The sequence below is a fragment of the Haliotis rufescens genome, unplaced genomic scaffold (assembly GCF_023055435.1).
Source record: "Haliotis rufescens isolate VD_foot unplaced genomic scaffold, xgHalRufe1.0.p SCAF_9, whole genome shotgun sequence".
NCBI lineage: Eukaryota > Metazoa > Mollusca > Gastropoda > Lepetellida > Haliotidae > Haliotis > Haliotis rufescens.
This window is the reverse complement of record NW_025964383.1, coordinates 241200-259330: the sequence shown is the minus strand read 5'-3', so window position 1 is coordinate 259330 and position 18131 is coordinate 241200. Positions and strand designations below refer to the sequence as shown.

The 18131-nt window shown below is 39.6% G+C and overlaps 1 protein-coding gene across 6 annotated transcripts in view; it reads left to right on the top strand.

Moving 5' to 3' along the window:
- The window catches only part of LOC124152641 (LIM and senescent cell antigen-like-containing domain protein 1), a 59190-nt gene that overhangs the window by 12876 nt on the left and 28183 nt on the right, over positions 1 to 18131 (top strand). For 4 of the 6 annotated variants that reach the window (XM_046525642.2, XM_046525640.2, XM_046525639.2 and 1 more), the window contains exon 2: positions 16185 to 16295. In XM_046525642.2, the coding sequence (XP_046381598.1) occupies positions 16185 to 16295 (111 nt within the window). Of the gene's footprint in view, positions 1 to 3357; positions 5141 to 16184; positions 16296 to 18131 lie in introns of those variants that run through there. The other 2 variants (XM_046525638.2, XM_046525637.2) reach the window with 1 other exon arrangement.

Here is an 18131-nt window from a genome sequence, read left to right as displayed (position 1 = left end):
GCTTGTAGGAATATTGCAATGATATACTTGAATCACTATTATACAAATATCAAGACCCAGGTTCTCGTAGTGGTTCAAGGGACGGTGGGGTAGGCTAGTGGTTAAAGCATTTGATCATTACGCTGATTGCCCAGATTCGAGGCCCATTTCTGGTGTCCCCTGCATTGAGATTGCTGGTATATTGCTGAAAACGATGTAAATTCCATCTCACTCACTCTAAGTGGTACAAGGATTTGAAGGTAGTGAGTTTCAACCCCACGTCTGCCCCTGTTGTAATCTTTTGTCAGCAAAATACCACTGCCAAAACTTTTAAATCTACTAACCTGGAACTAAGCATCATTTCTTGTACAGTTTAGTGTTATCAAAAATGCACTTTTACTTGCTGAGCTTACTAGGCGTGCATGCATGTACTAGTCCAGACTAATGCTGATTTTATACTGCTAGCCCTCTGAGATACTATGGCATACCATACCAGTTTTACATGAATACCCTACTCAGATACAGTATACTGGCTCCGAGCCGACCAGGCCATGTCTTAGCCACTTCATGATGAGCGCCAGACAGGGTAACAACAAGAACCATCTTTTAACGTCTTTTGGTATGACCCGGCCGGGGATCGAACCTCATCCTTCCTCTCTTGGGGCAGACGCTCTACCACTAGACCGCGGAGGCGGGCAGTTGGTTTACCAAATGTTTGGCCCACAATCCAATTGTGGTGGTTTGAAAATATATGGGGAAAAAATGAATTAAATTGTTTACAAATGAACTTACTGTCAGTGAGGGAAAAGCAAAGACATGGACACTTGGAAGGACATTCAGTTTAACGTTGGACGTTGCAGTAGTCACCAGATTGTGTCATCTTTGTCTACATCCACAAGTAAAGTTCACAACATCAATCAGGATTTTGACTGACAACGCTAAAGTTAAAGATTCCCGATACCAATTTGTAAGTGGCGGTGGTTTCGTCCTCCAAGTAGCTGTGAAGTATTGACTTGTATGTTCCTGGGACAACACCAAGGCATTAAGTGGCCAGCTTTAAAACAAGTGTTCTAATGTCAGTTGTTTTTATGTTGATTGGTTTTGCAAACCAGCTGATGTATACAATAAGTAACCTAAACCAGCATTAGAAATTGTTGTCCTTGCCAAACTGCCCAATAGTTAAGGTATCATAAGGACTAGTAGAAATTTGCCATTTTTTAGGGGTTTTGCTTTGTGTTATCATTATGAGGACTAGTGGACTAAATATGTTAGTTTCTACCCCTGCCTGAACAATTTCCCCAGTTTCTGTTTCAGTACAAAAACTGTTCAGTGTAGAACTGAGGAAGATTAAAGTTCTTTTGATACAAGAAATGAAATAAGTTGTCAGCTGTATAAGACTCTCATGGTTCGAAATTCCTTGTAACATTTTTTTTGCTGATGTCATGGTTAAAATTGTAAAGGTACAAAGGGCACATGTTGAAATCATGTTTTTACCAAAAATAATATGTGATAATAAATGTTTGTTATTTGAACTACTCATGAATTTCTATCTCTGAAATCTTTGATATATCATCGATAAGAGAAAGAATATTGTCTATTCTGAGGCAAATATACAAGAGGCATTTATTAAGACAAGAATGCAAATTAGTTCATATTTTGAAAGTTTTTAAGTTTTATGTAACATTTATTTCATTAATGTATTCTTCAGGGTGATAAAATGTGCCTTTAACACTACCAGTGATGAAATTTAAACTAAGGTTATTGTATGCAAACTATTTCAACTTGAGGCTTAGGCAGCGACTCCTACATACCTGACTAACTGGCTGTATTCAGGGGTGTGGTGTTAGCTTGTGTCGCTAGTTGACACTTGTAAATGAATTAAATACAGCACAATGCTAAACAGCATTGTCCTCGGTTTGCATAATTTACATTGTTGCCATGGTAACGTGAGAAAGAACGGATGAACTATAGCCTTGTTTATTAATATATTTTGTTAAAAACTGCATTGTTGGTGGTGAAAATAAAAACAAATTGCATGCGACAGGTATTTTTTTTAACAAGTAAAAGGATTACATCCATTTTCATACTGACTTTCATGGAGGCAAGAATATACCTTGGTCTGTACAGCCGTGGGGCAAGGGACTCTCCGTTTGGAATTTGGGGGTCCCAGCCATTAAAATGGGGGACCCTGGGATATCACTGTAGAAATAGAAACAAAACAAGAGTGATGCTGTTTGTTTATACTCATTGTGAGTAGTTTGGAATATTTTATTTTTTAGCGAAAACTGAGCACATTTCATAAAAACCAATCCCCTGGAATTGTTTATGATCCCTGACATTTCTTGTTATGTATGTAATAGAAAGGGCTTTCCTTTTTTATTTAAAACTTAGTGTTTGAGCATCATCCACAGAACCAAGATGTGGTCATACAAAATGACAGAGGTGTGAGTGTGTTACACACCTATAACGTTACTAACAGGTTAGACTAGGTCTTCAGCAGCTCATACTTGCTGTAAAAGGCGACTAACGGGATCAGGTGGTCAGGCTTGCTGACTTGGTTGATGTATGTCATCGTATCCCAATTGCGGAGATCAATGCTCATGAAGTAAATCACTGGATTGTCAAGTCCTGACTTGTTTATTTAGAGAACATCGTCATATAGTGCAGGGTTAAACAACAAACGAACTGGATGTCAGTTCATTGAGTGACATCTATTTAATTCAAATGACATCATAGCAGCACAGTTGTTGAAACAATATCAGGAATGTTACAGTTCAGTAGAACCAGTTCTAGCATTGTTTTTATGAACGTTAGTCACCTTTTAGATACTTCACAACTCTGTCAAAGCTGACAGTTAACTATCAAAAAGGATGTATCATCATTCAAAAACCTGAAATAGACATTTTTTCATGGCTGTACATTGGACTTTGATAACATATGATGAATTGATATTGTAATTGCAACTCACCATGCTCTATGAATCAGACATCATCTCTTGTAAATAATTCTATCGATTCTGTCCGTTTCCATAATTCAAAAGCTCAGCTGTCAGTTTGACTTGTGTTGTGTCATTGAAATGTGTTACATGTGTAAAACTCGTACATTGCTGTCTGTCAAGGGCCCAACAAGCAGCAGATGGCCAAGCAACATTGTAATGCTAATCTATTTCACCACACCGTGTCCTCTCTGTGTCGTTCACAATAGCAGGAATTCTGTCACACTTTGGTTACTTCAGGACTGCTGTGTTAGATCACCTTAGATCATCTTAGATCGCCCTAGATCGAGCCCGAGCTGGCAACCCCCACAGCTCTATCAAGTCGTACTTCCCACGTGTGTGCGTGCAGATAAAGTGATATTTACAAACTGAAATTGACGAGCTCAGGTGTCAACAGTGAAATAGACGACAGGTAGACATATCTGGGTCAGCCCGGGTGGAGGCGGGGCCTAGTTGGAATATATCCCCTCACGGTAGTATACTTGGTGGTGTCGAGATACACACAGGCTCAGTGGGCACGACAGTCTGTTGTGAATAACTCGTTTATATTTGGAGGTTTTTTGTGACATTGTGACAGGCATGTTTGCATTTCTTTGAGGAAATGTTTTTTTAAGGTGTGTGAAATTCAATTCGGATTATTGTAAAGTGGAGATTTATTTGGTTGGAATGTGGACAAGTTTACAAGACTTCAGGATTTGAAGAGGCATGGATTTTCACTGATTATTGTGGAGGATGTATGTATATGTGGGATTTGCATCAGATGCAAAGATTTGTTGAAACACCTGTGCGTCAATGTGTTCAACAGGCTAAAACTGTGTCTCTGTATGCAAAGTGAAGGTGTTCATAGCTTGCAGCATTTGGAACATCCATTCGATGCCATTATATAATGTAATACAGGGAAGAGTTATACATCAGTCATTAGTTGTGTAGCAGACTCGAGTTGAATCTAGCTGTTGCTGAATATATGGGGGTCCAGCCTGAGCACAGACAAACTTGGATTTTTTAGCTGCTAATGTTTATTTTAATTTTGAAATTTTCAATCTCCATATTGTTTTCATTTGTCTCATAGGAACTACGGTAATCAAGATTTAATTTTTGTCAAATCCAAAAATTAAGAAAAAAAATACTTTAATTTTTCTTGAATTGAAGTTTACAAAGTTTAATCTATGTTTGGTTTTTAGTTTTAACATAAGAAATAAGTTTTCAAAGTTGAAATATTTTTTCAGTTTCTCATTCTTACCTGACCATTCAGAAATCTTCCTGAAAATTTTAAATTTGAATGTTACCGTAATCATCCCTTTTAAGGTTTTTGTTCTGTGTTTTGTAAGCCAGTTAGGGGAAGCCAGATTGTAAGTCTATTTCTGTTTGGGCCCACTTAGCTGCTTTAGAGTAAACAGCAACATTTGTTGAAATGGGCGTTTAAGATGACATGCTGGAGCGAGAGCCTGTAATACACTGTCAATACCACTTGATGGGCTCATTCATTCCACATTACTAACAATATCAGGCCTGACAAAGACATTGTTTGAATATTTGAAGAAGTAATTTTCATCTGTTGATGTTAAATAGATGCCTATATTCAGCACTGACTGAAGTTATAATAGAACACCTAGCATTGAAATCAAATACAGAGAATAGAAGTAACATGAGAACTTCTCAGCAGGATTGAAAAAATAATTTGGCATGATGAAATGTATTTGTAAGCATTACTTGACTTATGATCAGCATTTTCTAGAAATACCCTCTTCAGAATTATAACAAGAAACACAAGTTTGGTGTACTCAAGTGCTGGGTATTTCTGTGTAGAGGGTTTTGGAGTTGGGAGGAGTTGGGATCGTTGCCCATATCCTACAGGGTAACACGTATATATTGACACAGGTATTCTCAGGTGTGTCCACAGGCTGAAACATTCTTGTCGCGACATTTGGATTCTGTCGTCTTCTCCCAAAGCGTGTTCTGAGGCACTTGTTACGTGTTCTGTCTGTATTTACGTGTCTGTGTGCTCATTAACACAATGGCTGCAAAGATGCTCCGACTTCAGTCTCTCAACGAGACGACTGACAGCCACTTGTTCCAGCGACGCCGGATCCACGCAACCCAGGACAGTGATGATCCTCTCGACCAGGCTCTCGCGACGCTCAACCTGCTGAGATTTGATCAAGAAAGGTGAAACTGTTTGCATTAAATGTTCATGGAAATGTAAGGTTACATTATGACTAGGTGGCTGTTACAGCTGTATGAACTGCTGTGGGTAATTACGATGAGGTTGAGGCCTGCGTAGTTGTGTGTGCAACAATGCTGGTCTTCTTGTTTGTTTGTTTGTTTGTTTGTCGTTTAACGTCTCACTCAGCAGTATTTTAGCTATATGACGGCGGTCTGTAAATAATCGAGTCTTGACCAGACAATCCAGTGATTGACATCATGAGCATCGATCAACTTCTTATAAGTGAAATACAAGCCACCATTGCAAATATAATATTGATTTTGAAGAACTTGTGATGTTTAAGATTTCAAAATGGGAATTTATACCATTGGTGCATACACATGGAGTTAAATCAACCCTAGGAAATGCCCAGATATATTCCTTGCATTGTTGGGTACAACTTTACACCAGTGCAGCCAGACTTTGAAAAAGCCATTTTTCCCTTTAGTGAAATATAGAAACGTTTCACTTGTCCTAAGCTGGTTAATCATCAAAATCTACCTATGATTAAGAGAATGTGTTTTTTGGACTCTTATGAATGTAGTGTATTTCATGCAATATTTAAAGAATGAAACATGTACAATAAATGTTTTCGTCTTTGGTAGCTGTCAGACGGGATGTTTGGTTGTGAGGCGGGAAGGATGAAAATCAAATGACTGGTTTATTACTGGCCTAGTCTACGGTGTGTTTGCTCATAACGCCAGACCAGGGTTTGAATCCACACATTGATACAGTTTACAAATTCTATTCATGGCATCAGGATATGCTGCAGCATAATCAGTGTTCCAAATTAAGCATGGAGAGTCATTACCTTAATGTTAAAAGTGACAGATTCGGGCACCCCTTACTGACACATTCGGGCACCCCTTACTGATGCTGCACCCCTTACTGACAGATACGGGCACCCCTTACTGACAGATTCGGGCACCCCTTACTGACAGATACGGGCACCCCTTACTGACAGATTAGAATAGGAGCAAACATCACGGACCCAACAACCCCTTTGATGTCAAACACTTATATCCCTCTATTCATGAAGCATATGACTTGAAAACACCGGTGCAGTGGGGTATCCCAGTGGTTCAAAGGCTCTGGCTTGGCAACTGGACTCCGCTTTGATTCCCAACATGGGTACCAAGTGTGATGCCAATTTCTGCAGGATGCAGCTTTACCATAAACATTTACAGCCCAAATAGTGAGAACATATAAGGACACCCCTAATAAGCCTAAAATTCTAGTAGCCATTAGGATACTATATACAATAGACAATGGCTTGGGCCAGTAGGCTAGTGACCAATGTTTGAAATTCCCACCCGCCCGTTACTTTGAGCCTGTGGCAGGTAGATCTCATGCCGGCCCCATGCTTTCAAAGTTGTAACTTGTATGGATCCTTATGCCTTATGCCTTATGCCTTATGCCTTGGGCCTGTGCGTCCTGATGGCAGCCTGGCAACTTGTTTATTTCAAACACTGATAGTGACAATGTTGCATCCCAGTTCCTGTGTCCTCTGCCATTCTGGCATCTTGCTAAAAGCACCACAAAACCATTCTCATTTCCTCACTCACTTTCAAGCCCAAGGAGTGGTGTCTGACTTAATCTGTTGCTGGAGGCTGGAGGGTGTTGTGATGGCCTTGGTGTAGCATCACCAGGGGCCGCCTCACCCGGGGAAAGTACTGGGATTAAGATAGGTATGCTAGATAAGTTGTGTATACACAACCACAGGAGCTGCTCCAGGAAACATACACTCTAGGCTTTATTATAGAAATAGTACGTGGGCACTCAACTGGTTAGAGAATTCCAGAGGATGATCGATGCTTCATTAGTTCTTGAAGGAAAACTTAAGCTAAATTGAAAACATACTTAAAGTTAAAATGTTCCATGTGGACTATTATTCATGGTCCATAGAGTATTTGTTGTTGTTTGTATTTATTTATTTATTTATTTATTTATTTATTTATTTATTTATTTATTTATTTATTCATTCATTCATTCATTTTCTTGAAGAAGAATAATTATGGAAACAATTTCAGGCTTTCAACTTTATCACAATCAAAATGGAAAATGAAAAATAACTTATTGATCGTTGAGCATGTTGAGTGTCGTGAAAAAAACTATTAAGAATTATCAGCTGTAATGAAGGCTGGATAAACAGACCATGGTTCTTAATATATTTATTTCATCACATTATCACAAGGTTAATGCTCATCTGAAATCCCAGTGGCACACATGAATGAAGACCTAAGCCCTTGGCACGTCAAAATGTACAATGTAAAAAACAATTTTGAACGAAAAAAACTCAAACACATGCACTCAAAGATAAGAATCTCTGTCCCTTTTCCATTCGCTTTTAAGTGGAAAATAAACACTACTATAGCTCTGGTGGGAGTACAAGTTAGATGTTAGGCATAATGTAAATACAGATAAGTTGGACTTGTCCCACCGATGTAATGTCCATTACTTCCTTGTGTATCTTAAACAGAGTACATATCTCCAGGCAGTATTCTCTCAGTTCATATATCACAATTCCTTAATCATGGTCAGACAAAACAAATATCACAAGCATTCTACTTTGGTTCACAGAATGACTCGGGGCAATACCATATCCCAAATACAGCCTAGGTCATTTTGTTCATATTTGATGGAGTGGAAGAAAAGTGTCGGGCTTTGTTAGTTGTTATTTGGTGCAAGAAAACAGCCCTTGCTAACGGTACCTTCCAAATACCTGATCAAATAAACATTTGTATAGGATCAGCCAGATTGTGATCAGTAGAGCAAACACTGGTAGTTGGAAGCAGTGAGGCGTGAACCCAGAGAGACAAGTGGTAGAAACTATATGACCCTGGTTGTATGTTGGGTGTCTACTAGTGGGATTATCTAGGGTGTAGATAGGGCAGTCTGTCTGTTGAAGATAGACCTGGGCAATTGATGGGCTTTGAAATTTATTCTGGGTAGACGGGAAGACCTCCCATCTTGGTGGATCATTATCATCTCTTGGGCCTGACTTAGGTTTATCCTTCTCACAGTGTCACCCCCTCTGTCATGCCTGACCCCCCTTAATCCTGACACCCACCCCTTACAAGATCTCCATCTGGATTGAAACCGTTCCCATCAGTCTCACACACCTCTCGGATTATGTCTGTCCTCCCATCTCACACCTATCTCTTGTGTTTAGACCACCACCCCTCAGTCTCACCCCCTACTTGATTATGGCTGACCCCATATCATACACCTTCCACTGAGAAGAGACCCACCTTACCTTCCCTCATCTTGCCTGACCCCTCGTTTGACTCCTACCATTGACAAGACCCCCATCTTACCCAAGGACTGTCTCCCCTCAATCTGCCCTGACACCATCCCCACCCCTGCAAGACCCCCCACACCCGATGTTTCTGACAATGACAGCCACCCACAGACAGACTGTGATTCCATAAAGAAGACACCCCATTGACTTAATGTCCTCTTATACGCACACTCCGTTGTCCTTTGAATCATGAATAATGACTTCAGGATGAACAGAGCTGTAATATCTGTTGTGCATTTTCCTCATAAATCTTTCAGAAGCACTTGCTGCTGATGATGCTTGTTTTAGTATGAATTATTATGCTTCATTACCATTAGGTGGCTGAAGTATTGTTCAAACGTTTACTATTTTGTTAAGTCACAATGAGGCTGTATTCAGTCAGGTTTTATGCAGCAATTTAATGTTCCAGTAATATCACAACAAACTAGTTGTCAGACATTTGAACAGTTCTGAAAATGTTCATACTAAACTTTCAATGTTTTCTAAAAGAGACCTTATATCCTACCCCCCTCCTTTAGTGTAAGAAACACAATACCTTGATTTCCTCCTAGCCTTCCCCCAGGCTGTAGTGAATGATAAGTCCATGCATGTATAGTAATTCTATCATCATGATCATTATAATAGGCAAGTCTAGATAAGGACACCAGTCTCTTATAGGGACAACTTGTCCTTGTTATTTATATAATCTGGAAATTATGATTTGGACTAATGCAAGTCTAATTTCCTCCCAGCATCCTTGTTACAACTACATCTACGTGATACGTGCAGTATGTCCCATCATGTCACAACTCACATTGTGTGAATATTGTGCTGCAGCAGCAAGTTTTCACCTATGTATTAAATATGAAATTTGATCCTCTTGTGACCTTCTCTCACCGACTTTTACATTGAATATTCTGGATCTCGTGCCTGTGAAGATATGCTTGGTGAACACCATTATTTTCAACTGTGACCCAGCTATCAGTCTCCTGTATTATTAGTGTGCATAATCCGTGAAGTGGTACTGTGTGAAGGGAGCGTATGGACTAAAGTGTTAAATATAGGGAATATTTTGTATTTATGGCAAAATGAATGTATTTTGTGGCAAGTTGTATATGTACTATGTCAAGTATATGGAATAACCATATTCTGCTTGAAGACAGTAAAAGTTGTTGTTTTTAGCATACTGAGGGGATGCCATATAAAAATAATAATTATGATGATGTGTACTATGTGCATTAATGCCCAAGTCAGTGGATCATTGTGCTCATTCTCCCTGGGGAGTATACAACCCAAGCTTCCAAGCAGATGCTAGAAGACAAGTGTCACATTACTATCTGATTCTACCGGGTACCCATTCACTGCTGGGTGAACAGCATCAAATTTTCAACAAAGCTAGAAAGCTACTTATGGAGACACCACAGTATGGGTCAGGACTGAAGCCCTAATAAGTCCTAGGAACCCAGCATTTCCTAACTTTGTCTGATTTGTGACCTGTGTGCTGTACACTGTGAGGACCAGGGGTCCGGAAAATTTTAAATCCCAATCGGACATTTGCATTTAGGCCACGCCCCCTTCAAATAGTGTATTTTAGTACGACTTTTCACACACATTACAAGTTTACGTATTCATAATATGATGAATTATGAATTGTTTTCATTTAAATTGTTTAATTCACCGGACAATTAATAACAAATAATATCATTTTAGATTTACATGGAAAACATACGTTTGTTTCTGTTATAATAACGATCTGTTAACGTAGTGAACGGTCTAATTAATATTCATGAGTTATATTCATGAGTCTGCTCAAGTGTACGCGTTGTAACATTTGGATCGAGACTATTATCCCATATTTGGTTATCACGTGACCTCACGGGAAAAGGGGTTTTTTTAACTAAAGATTTTTTTAAAAACAAGACAGATAATTTAATCACAAATACTAAAATATCGTTGATAGCAATAGTTATTTGAATACTTTTTTCATCTGTACTTAATTATTGACCATAAAAAAATTGGATATCGATCGTCCGAGAAAGCAAAATGGCGGTCAATCAAGATTCAATATACGACTAGCTACTGAAAACAATAAAATCTGCAAATCCTCATTGTATGTCAACCAAGTGAAAGTCGTTAGCCACGACTTACAAAATGATCGTCCAGACTTTGAGGGTTTGGCAGATCCGCTCGACTGATCTGCATCGGTCGACTGGCTGTCGTCACGCTTTCGCTTCTTGTCTGAGGTTACGTATTGTAGCATTGTGAGGATAATGAGGTACATCGATGATGCAAGGTATTAATGTACAGTTGTAAACACCTTTCACTCAAATTAACAAGATGTTCTCAGTAATTAATCCTCGATTAATCAGTGTCAACTCAGTTTATTGCCTATTACAGTGATTGACCGATTGGACTATCATGTAGGTACGATGTATTTACAGCAATCAAAACAAACAAAGCTTGTCAGTGTAGTTAATCTTCATTGTGTTGCAACTGCAGACAGAAACTGCTCAGTCCTAACTGTTGATCATGTCCGGTCAAAATTTAAGAATGTCCGGACAATACTTTTTAAAATGTCCGGTAAGCAATATTTTAAAACGGACATTTGAGATTCCCAATCGGACATGTCCGGCGCATATGACGGTTTCCGGACCCCTGGTGAGGACCACTCATAATGTGTTGAACCTGTGAATAGGTCTTCAGCAACCCATGCTAAATGCCACAAGAGGCGACTATGCTTGTCGTAAGAGGCGACACAGATCGGGTCGTCAGGCTTGGTGACTTGGTTGATGCATGTCATCGTATCCCAATTACAAGACCGATGCTCATGGTGTCAATCACTGGATTGTCTGGTCCAGACTCAATTATTTACAGACCTCCGTCATATAGCTGGAATTTGCTGAGTGCAGCAAAAACAACAAACAAACATAATGTGTTGCATTGAGCTTATTAAATTTGTAAAACCTTTATAATTTAAACAAATCAATTTGAAAGGTACAAGAAATGGTCTTGTGGTAGCATGGTGGTGAGGTAGAATCTAGGGCCATTGGAAGACATATTCAGCTCCAGCCAAATAGCAGTCCAGCAAGCTTGAATCACTTTTCTTACAGTACTTCATTAGTTATTAGCGAAAAAATAAGCAGACATTTCAGAAAACATTTTTTTTGTATTCTTCAAAAGTAATGTGGCTGTGAATGCATGTGAGCTGAACATTGTGTCTCACCCTTCAGTACATTGTTACACACCCTTTGTGTCCAATAGTTAAGGTATCACAAGGACCGGTAGAAATGTGCCCTTTATAAGGGTTTTGCTGTCTGTTGTCATTATTAGGACTAGTGGACTTAAAATGTTACTTTGTACCGCTGATATTATGGACTTCTTTTCCACTTTTCAATCTGTGGAATCTGTAAACAATTCCATGTAAAAGTATTGCCAATGGTCATTCATTTTTTCCAGGGAATTATTTTACTTGAGAAAGTTTGAAAGTGTCTGAAAGTGTATCCCCAAATTGCAGGCATAGTGTTGAAGCCGACTTCCAGAAGTAATCTGGAGTAGTTTAATCCTGAGTCGACAACATAATATACAACCACATTTAGAAAATACCTTATGAACTGATCACATGACCAATGAATTTAAGTAGGGTTTTATGTGTGAGGTGTTGTGTGTGCTATCCTGATTCACTGAAGCGTGAGAGACACACACGCGTTGTTCATTCAAGAGGATCTCAATCTTCCTTCCTGTGTCAGCCTCAAACAGAGTGTATTTTGCTGGCTGTTGCCATCATGTGACCAGGGGTCACCATGAAATACTTGTGTGTTGAGGTCGGTATCCCCAGTATGTGAAGGCTTTACTGGGCTCAAATCACACACACAACATCAATCTTTGAACACTCTCAATATCTCTAAAATGTAGACCCGTGAAGATCCAGGGTAGAATATGTCTTCAGCAACCCATGCTTGCCGTAAAAGGCGACTATGCTTGTCGTAAAAGGCGACTTACGGGATCAGGTGGTCAGGCTCACTGACTTGGTTGATGCATGTCATCGAATCCAATTTTGTGGATCGATGCTCATGATATCAATCACTGGATTGTGTGGTCCAGACTCAGACAGCTGTCATGTAGCTGGAATATTGCTGAGTGCGGCGTAAAACAAAAAACAAACCAACCAATCTAAAATGTATTTCATGTTATGTGTAATTTGTCATACTTTCTTGGGCTTGATGTCATCAAACTGTGGGTACTTCACATGTGCACATGTTGCTATTACATTTTACAGCAGTGCTATGTGATGCTGGTAGCTCACCGGCCTATGTTTCTTTGATAAATTTGTGGGACAAGGGTGCAACATGGTTGCACATTTGGTGTAACCTTGTGCAAGTTAAATCAAGCTCCTTGAAGGGAAACAACATTCCAACTTTCAGTTGTCTCACCAGCGCCATTTTAATAGCTGCATAATCACCAGAAACCAAGTACTGCCAGCTGCCAAACAAACTGGGTTCTGACCAGGGAGGGGCCAACTGGCAAATCCTTAAAACTTGGATTTGTAACATTTGGGTTATGCCAAGGTCACATGGGATTTCTCGGTTAGAATAGTTAACCAGCAAACTATGACGGTAAAAAAAGACGACTTGAATAGATGTGATTGTCAGATTTCAGTGACTTGGTTGATTGCATATCATCACATCCAGATGGTGTAGGGTGTGCTCATTATGTCAACCACTGGTTTGTCTGGTCCAGACTTGATGTTTTACCAACTGTCATCAAAGTTGGAAAACTGCTGAGTGTGGCATTAAACAACAAAACAACCTTGACTTTCATGCTAAATTTCAAGCACAGTCGACAGAATAGTTTAATACCTTTCAATTACATTTCCCTATTGGTATTACATAAAAGCCATAAATTCCTTATTTTGGCAGTAATCACACCATAAAATATTTTTTGAAAAGCACATTCTTCATAGAGCACCACCCCTACCCCACCTCCATCATAAAAATTCCTTGATCCTTGGCTAATAAATTTTCAAACATCTTACAACCTTATAAATCCTGGTGACCTTTGGTTTTCGATTTGTCAGTTTTCAGCCTGCTGTGATCCCCGTCACTTCATGATAAGGGAAATTACTCTACTTGTTTGTTTTAGTAATCGGGTACTTGGCAAGACAAATAAATCAAGTGCTTGATAGTATGTGATAAGTGGTATTTTCAATACCTGATAATACCCAAATTATTATCCCCATGTCTGGGGTAGTTATGTTTACTCATGGTTTACATACCAATGTTTGTGTGTATACATCTAGTGTGAGTCAACAATGCATTGATGGTCGTGATGACGAATAATACTGAATGTGCAAACATGTTTATTTGGGAAACAAATATTTGGTCGGACCATCCGTTGATGCAGCATGAGGAAATTACATTTCAAGTCATGGAATGAATCGTGCTGCAGATGATTATGCATGTTCTGGCATGACGAATAGATGGTCAAGTCACAGTAACAGGGTCTCACTGGATGCAAGATATTGCATCTACATAGCTGTCAACCCCTGGATGTCTAAATGAGTGAGAAGTCAGGGTGCAGGGGCTGCAAGCCCTGGTGGGGGGGGGCAGCGAAAACTGGTTTTGAATGATTTTTCACGCCCTGTTGGTTGTATTCGCGATAAATCGAAAGAGAAAAGCGTTTCAAAATATTTTTGTCTACATTTTATATGAATGCGTGAGAATATGTCATCCTTGCGTGTGAGCGTGACATAGGTGATAAATGCGTGAGACTCACACGAGATGCGTGAGAGTTGACAGGTATGCATCTAATATTTGGGAGTCAGGGTGTCATTGATTAACCCATGAAGGTCCGGGTTAGAATTGGTCTTCACCAACCTATGCTTGTTGTTAGAGGCGACTAACGGGATCGGGTGGTCAGGCTCGCTGACTTGCTTGATGCATGTCATCATATCCCAACTGCGTAGGTCGATGCTCATGATGAAAATCACTGGATTATCTATTTTAGACTTGATTATTCATAGACCACGGTCATATAGATGGAATATTTCTAAGTTAACAACAAATAAACGAACAGTGATTGATTTTCTTTTCTTTGGAATCACCATCAATAACAGTCCTAAGGCCCCTCAACATGTGCAATGACATTACATCAGTGACAGTCCTCAGGCCCCTCAACATGTGCAATGACATTACATCAGTGACATTCTGGAGCCGTGTAACCATCCTCCCCCAAACGTATGACTGCGGGACTCCAGAACTAGGGAATATATAGACCCTGTGCATCATGAATTTAAAACAAAGTAAGGCATTAGACTGTCTGTGTTTTGCAGTGGGTCACAACCAGTAATTGCAGCAAACTCCAATAACTAGAGAACATATATGTTTGTTTTTCATGCCCAATGACATGTTGATCTTCGTCGAGTGACCTCATGAAATAATATTTTCATCTGTGGTGCAGCCATGAGCATGATGAGTGCAACTGTCAACTATTACAGGACACACACACCAGATGAAATAAACATGCTACTTGAACGGAAAAGTGAAACAATGTATATATTATGTATTTTTTGGCTGATTTTAGTCTGAATAGTCAGACAGGCTAAAAAGTAGGTCTGAATGTTATTTCACATGAGTGAAATATTGATTTTATTTTTTCTGATCAATACAGTATTTCATCACTTTATACACTCTCTGTATTGAACATAAATGTGCAGATCCAAATGCAAAATAGTAAAGGCGTGGCTATTTGTGATCGTGGATGTAGCCGAATTGTTCTTTGGAAAGATGACATATGTTTAAACCCAGGCTTCCTTGATTCAGAGTAACAATGGGTGCTCAAAACTTGCTCCGGGTTCACCTGACCCGATCTCCAATGGAGGGTTTCTCAGATCGTAATAGTGTATTTGAGTAAAAGATCTGATTTTATGGAGACTGATACACTTCTTGATTATACTTCCTCGTCAGTGTTCATCTGTATGGCCGACAGTTTCAATGACACGCAATGACATCTACTGGTCCTGAGTTAAAGCAAGTTATATGATTGACCATGTTGACTATTTTTACTGATTTCACTCATTTTAATCAAATAGAAAATAATATTTCAAGAAAGAAAAGAAAAATACTATGAGAGAAACCATATTACCAGTTCAAACAACCCGTGAAGATCCGGGGTAGAATAGGTCTTCAGCACCCCATGCTTGCCATAAAGGCGACTATGCTTGTCGTAAGAGGCGACAAACGTGATCGAGTGGTTAGGCTCTCTGACTTGGTTGAAGCATGTCATCGATCCCAATTGCGTGGATCGATTCTCATGATATCAGTCACTGGATTGTCTGGTCCTGACTGGATTATTTACAGACCGCCGTCATATAGCTGGAATATTGCTGAGTGCGGCGTTAAACAACAACCAAACCAAACCAGTTCAAACCTTGTCATTGAAACCATGTATTGTTATGTCCAGTCTTTGACCAATGACCACAGGTAATATTGTTGTTTGGTTATGTCCTGTCGGGGCGGTCGGAGAGCCTAGTGGTTAAAGCGTTCACTCGTCACGCAGAAGACCCAGGTTCGATTCCCGACATGGGTACAATGTGTGAAGCCCTTTTCTGGTGTCCCCCGCCATGATATTGCATGAATATTGCTAAAAGCAGCGTAAAACCATACTCACTCACTCACTTATGTCCAGTCTTTGACCAATGACCGCAGTTAATATTGTTGTTTGTTTTTCAGCACAAACATGTCCCTGGGCAATGCAATATGCCGAAGGTGCGGCGATGGCTTCTCTGCCACAGAACAGATCGTCAATTCCAATGGAGAAGTCTGGCATACCCAGTGTTTCGTGTAAGTTGTCATGGTGATGTAAGAGTAACCATGGTAATAGGTGTAGGCTAGTTATGTACATCAAGTATACTTATAATAACATCTTAGCCTATGTTGTTGGTATACGTTTTATGAGTATAATGTGTAGTCTATAGAGATGGATGTCTTGTTCTAAAATCTGTGAGACCTACTTGAAACAGCTGCCAGTACTTAGAACTGGTAGAACAATAAACAGGTCAGGGTGTGTGATGTGTCCGTGTAAGTTACGTGTGATATGTCACATAATCATTAGCTTCATCATCATCCATCGCAGATAACGCATATAATGATAAACATGATAAAAAGCTGTTGGCTGTTTGTCTTATCAAGTAGGTTGTCTATAACTGTCAGTATCACCATAACATTAGGCTAGATAAGGTTCTAGTTATCGCAACTGTGTGCAGGTTATAAAGAGAAGCAATATTTATGCATAGCAATGCATTAATATCACCAGTACATACATTTATACATGCCAAAACCCCAGTGTGGATTCCTATTAGAATCACCAGGTCAGTGTCATGAAGGGAAGCAACTCTTGTATGCCTCAATCTTATGTATTTAGCTGATCAGGAAAACAAATACATTTCAGCTAATACTGTTTGAGTGACACTTGTAGCACAGTAAATAGTGTGTTCACCCATCAACCATTGGGACTGGGTTTCATTCTCATAATTGAAATATTCAAAAAGTCTGTTCACAATGTCCCTTGTGGACATAAAATTTGTTTTCAATAGAAACCACTCCTGAAAGATATACAGCATTCTTGTGAAGTGTATTGTTTCTGAGTTAAAAAAATTCTTTAACAATTATTATCTTACACTGGAAACAGCAGGAAGCGTAGGTGTATGTTTTGTCCATAGCACAATAGTGCTGAGAAGGAGCAATGAATAAGCCCTGTTAAAGAAGACTTCTACAAATACATACACACACAAAGGTCAGAGAGTATAGCACGCGCATCTGTCTGTGACACTGGTAGAGACATCTCTACCCCAACTCTCCAACACACAATAATGGCTTTGTCACACTCCAGAGCTCTTCAAACTATGTATAAAACTGACCCCCCCCCCCCCCCGATGTATGCGCCGTTCATATAGGACTTATGTCGTCGCCATGGTGCATGTTTCTGGTAATTAACTGTAATTAGATCTTGTGTAAAATAACAATGCGCCTGTTCAGTTAGATAGGTTGTTATGCTAGATGGAAGTAGATCTGTGAACATTAGCTGACGAATGGGGTGTTGTTTAAATAACCTGATTTAAAATACAGTCCCAGGTATTTAATCAGACAAGCCCAGCTTATAGAAGGAAAGTTCTGAACTTAGGGACCTTGGCTGGTATTATGACACTGGCGTCCAGCATGTGTCATTCAGTACTTAATTGTGAAGTTATTCCTGTTAAGGATAATTAAGGCAGTTTGAATGTTCCTCTAGGCAGGTATCTAATTTCGGGACCAGAACTTCGCTGTTTGGGACCGATTTGCCTCTCACACAGACCCTGAAACCAAACTATCCGAAACATCTTATGCTAGTCTATAATTGATACTTGGGCAAGTCTCAATTTCTTCTTTGAAAAGACTGCCTCAGTGGTCTAGTAGTAGAGCATGCGCCAGGAGAGCGGAAGGTCCGGGGTTCGACCCCAGTCTTGTCATACGAAAGCTTGTCAGCTTGGAGTCGGTATACAGCATGGTATCTCAGTCAATGCAAGCAGTGTGTATACTTGAAAATAGGATTTGACCAAAAAATTACAAACATTATCGAAAACAGCCACTGAAACACTACAAACTTCAGGTTCACGCGACAACTATGATACCAGTATCAAA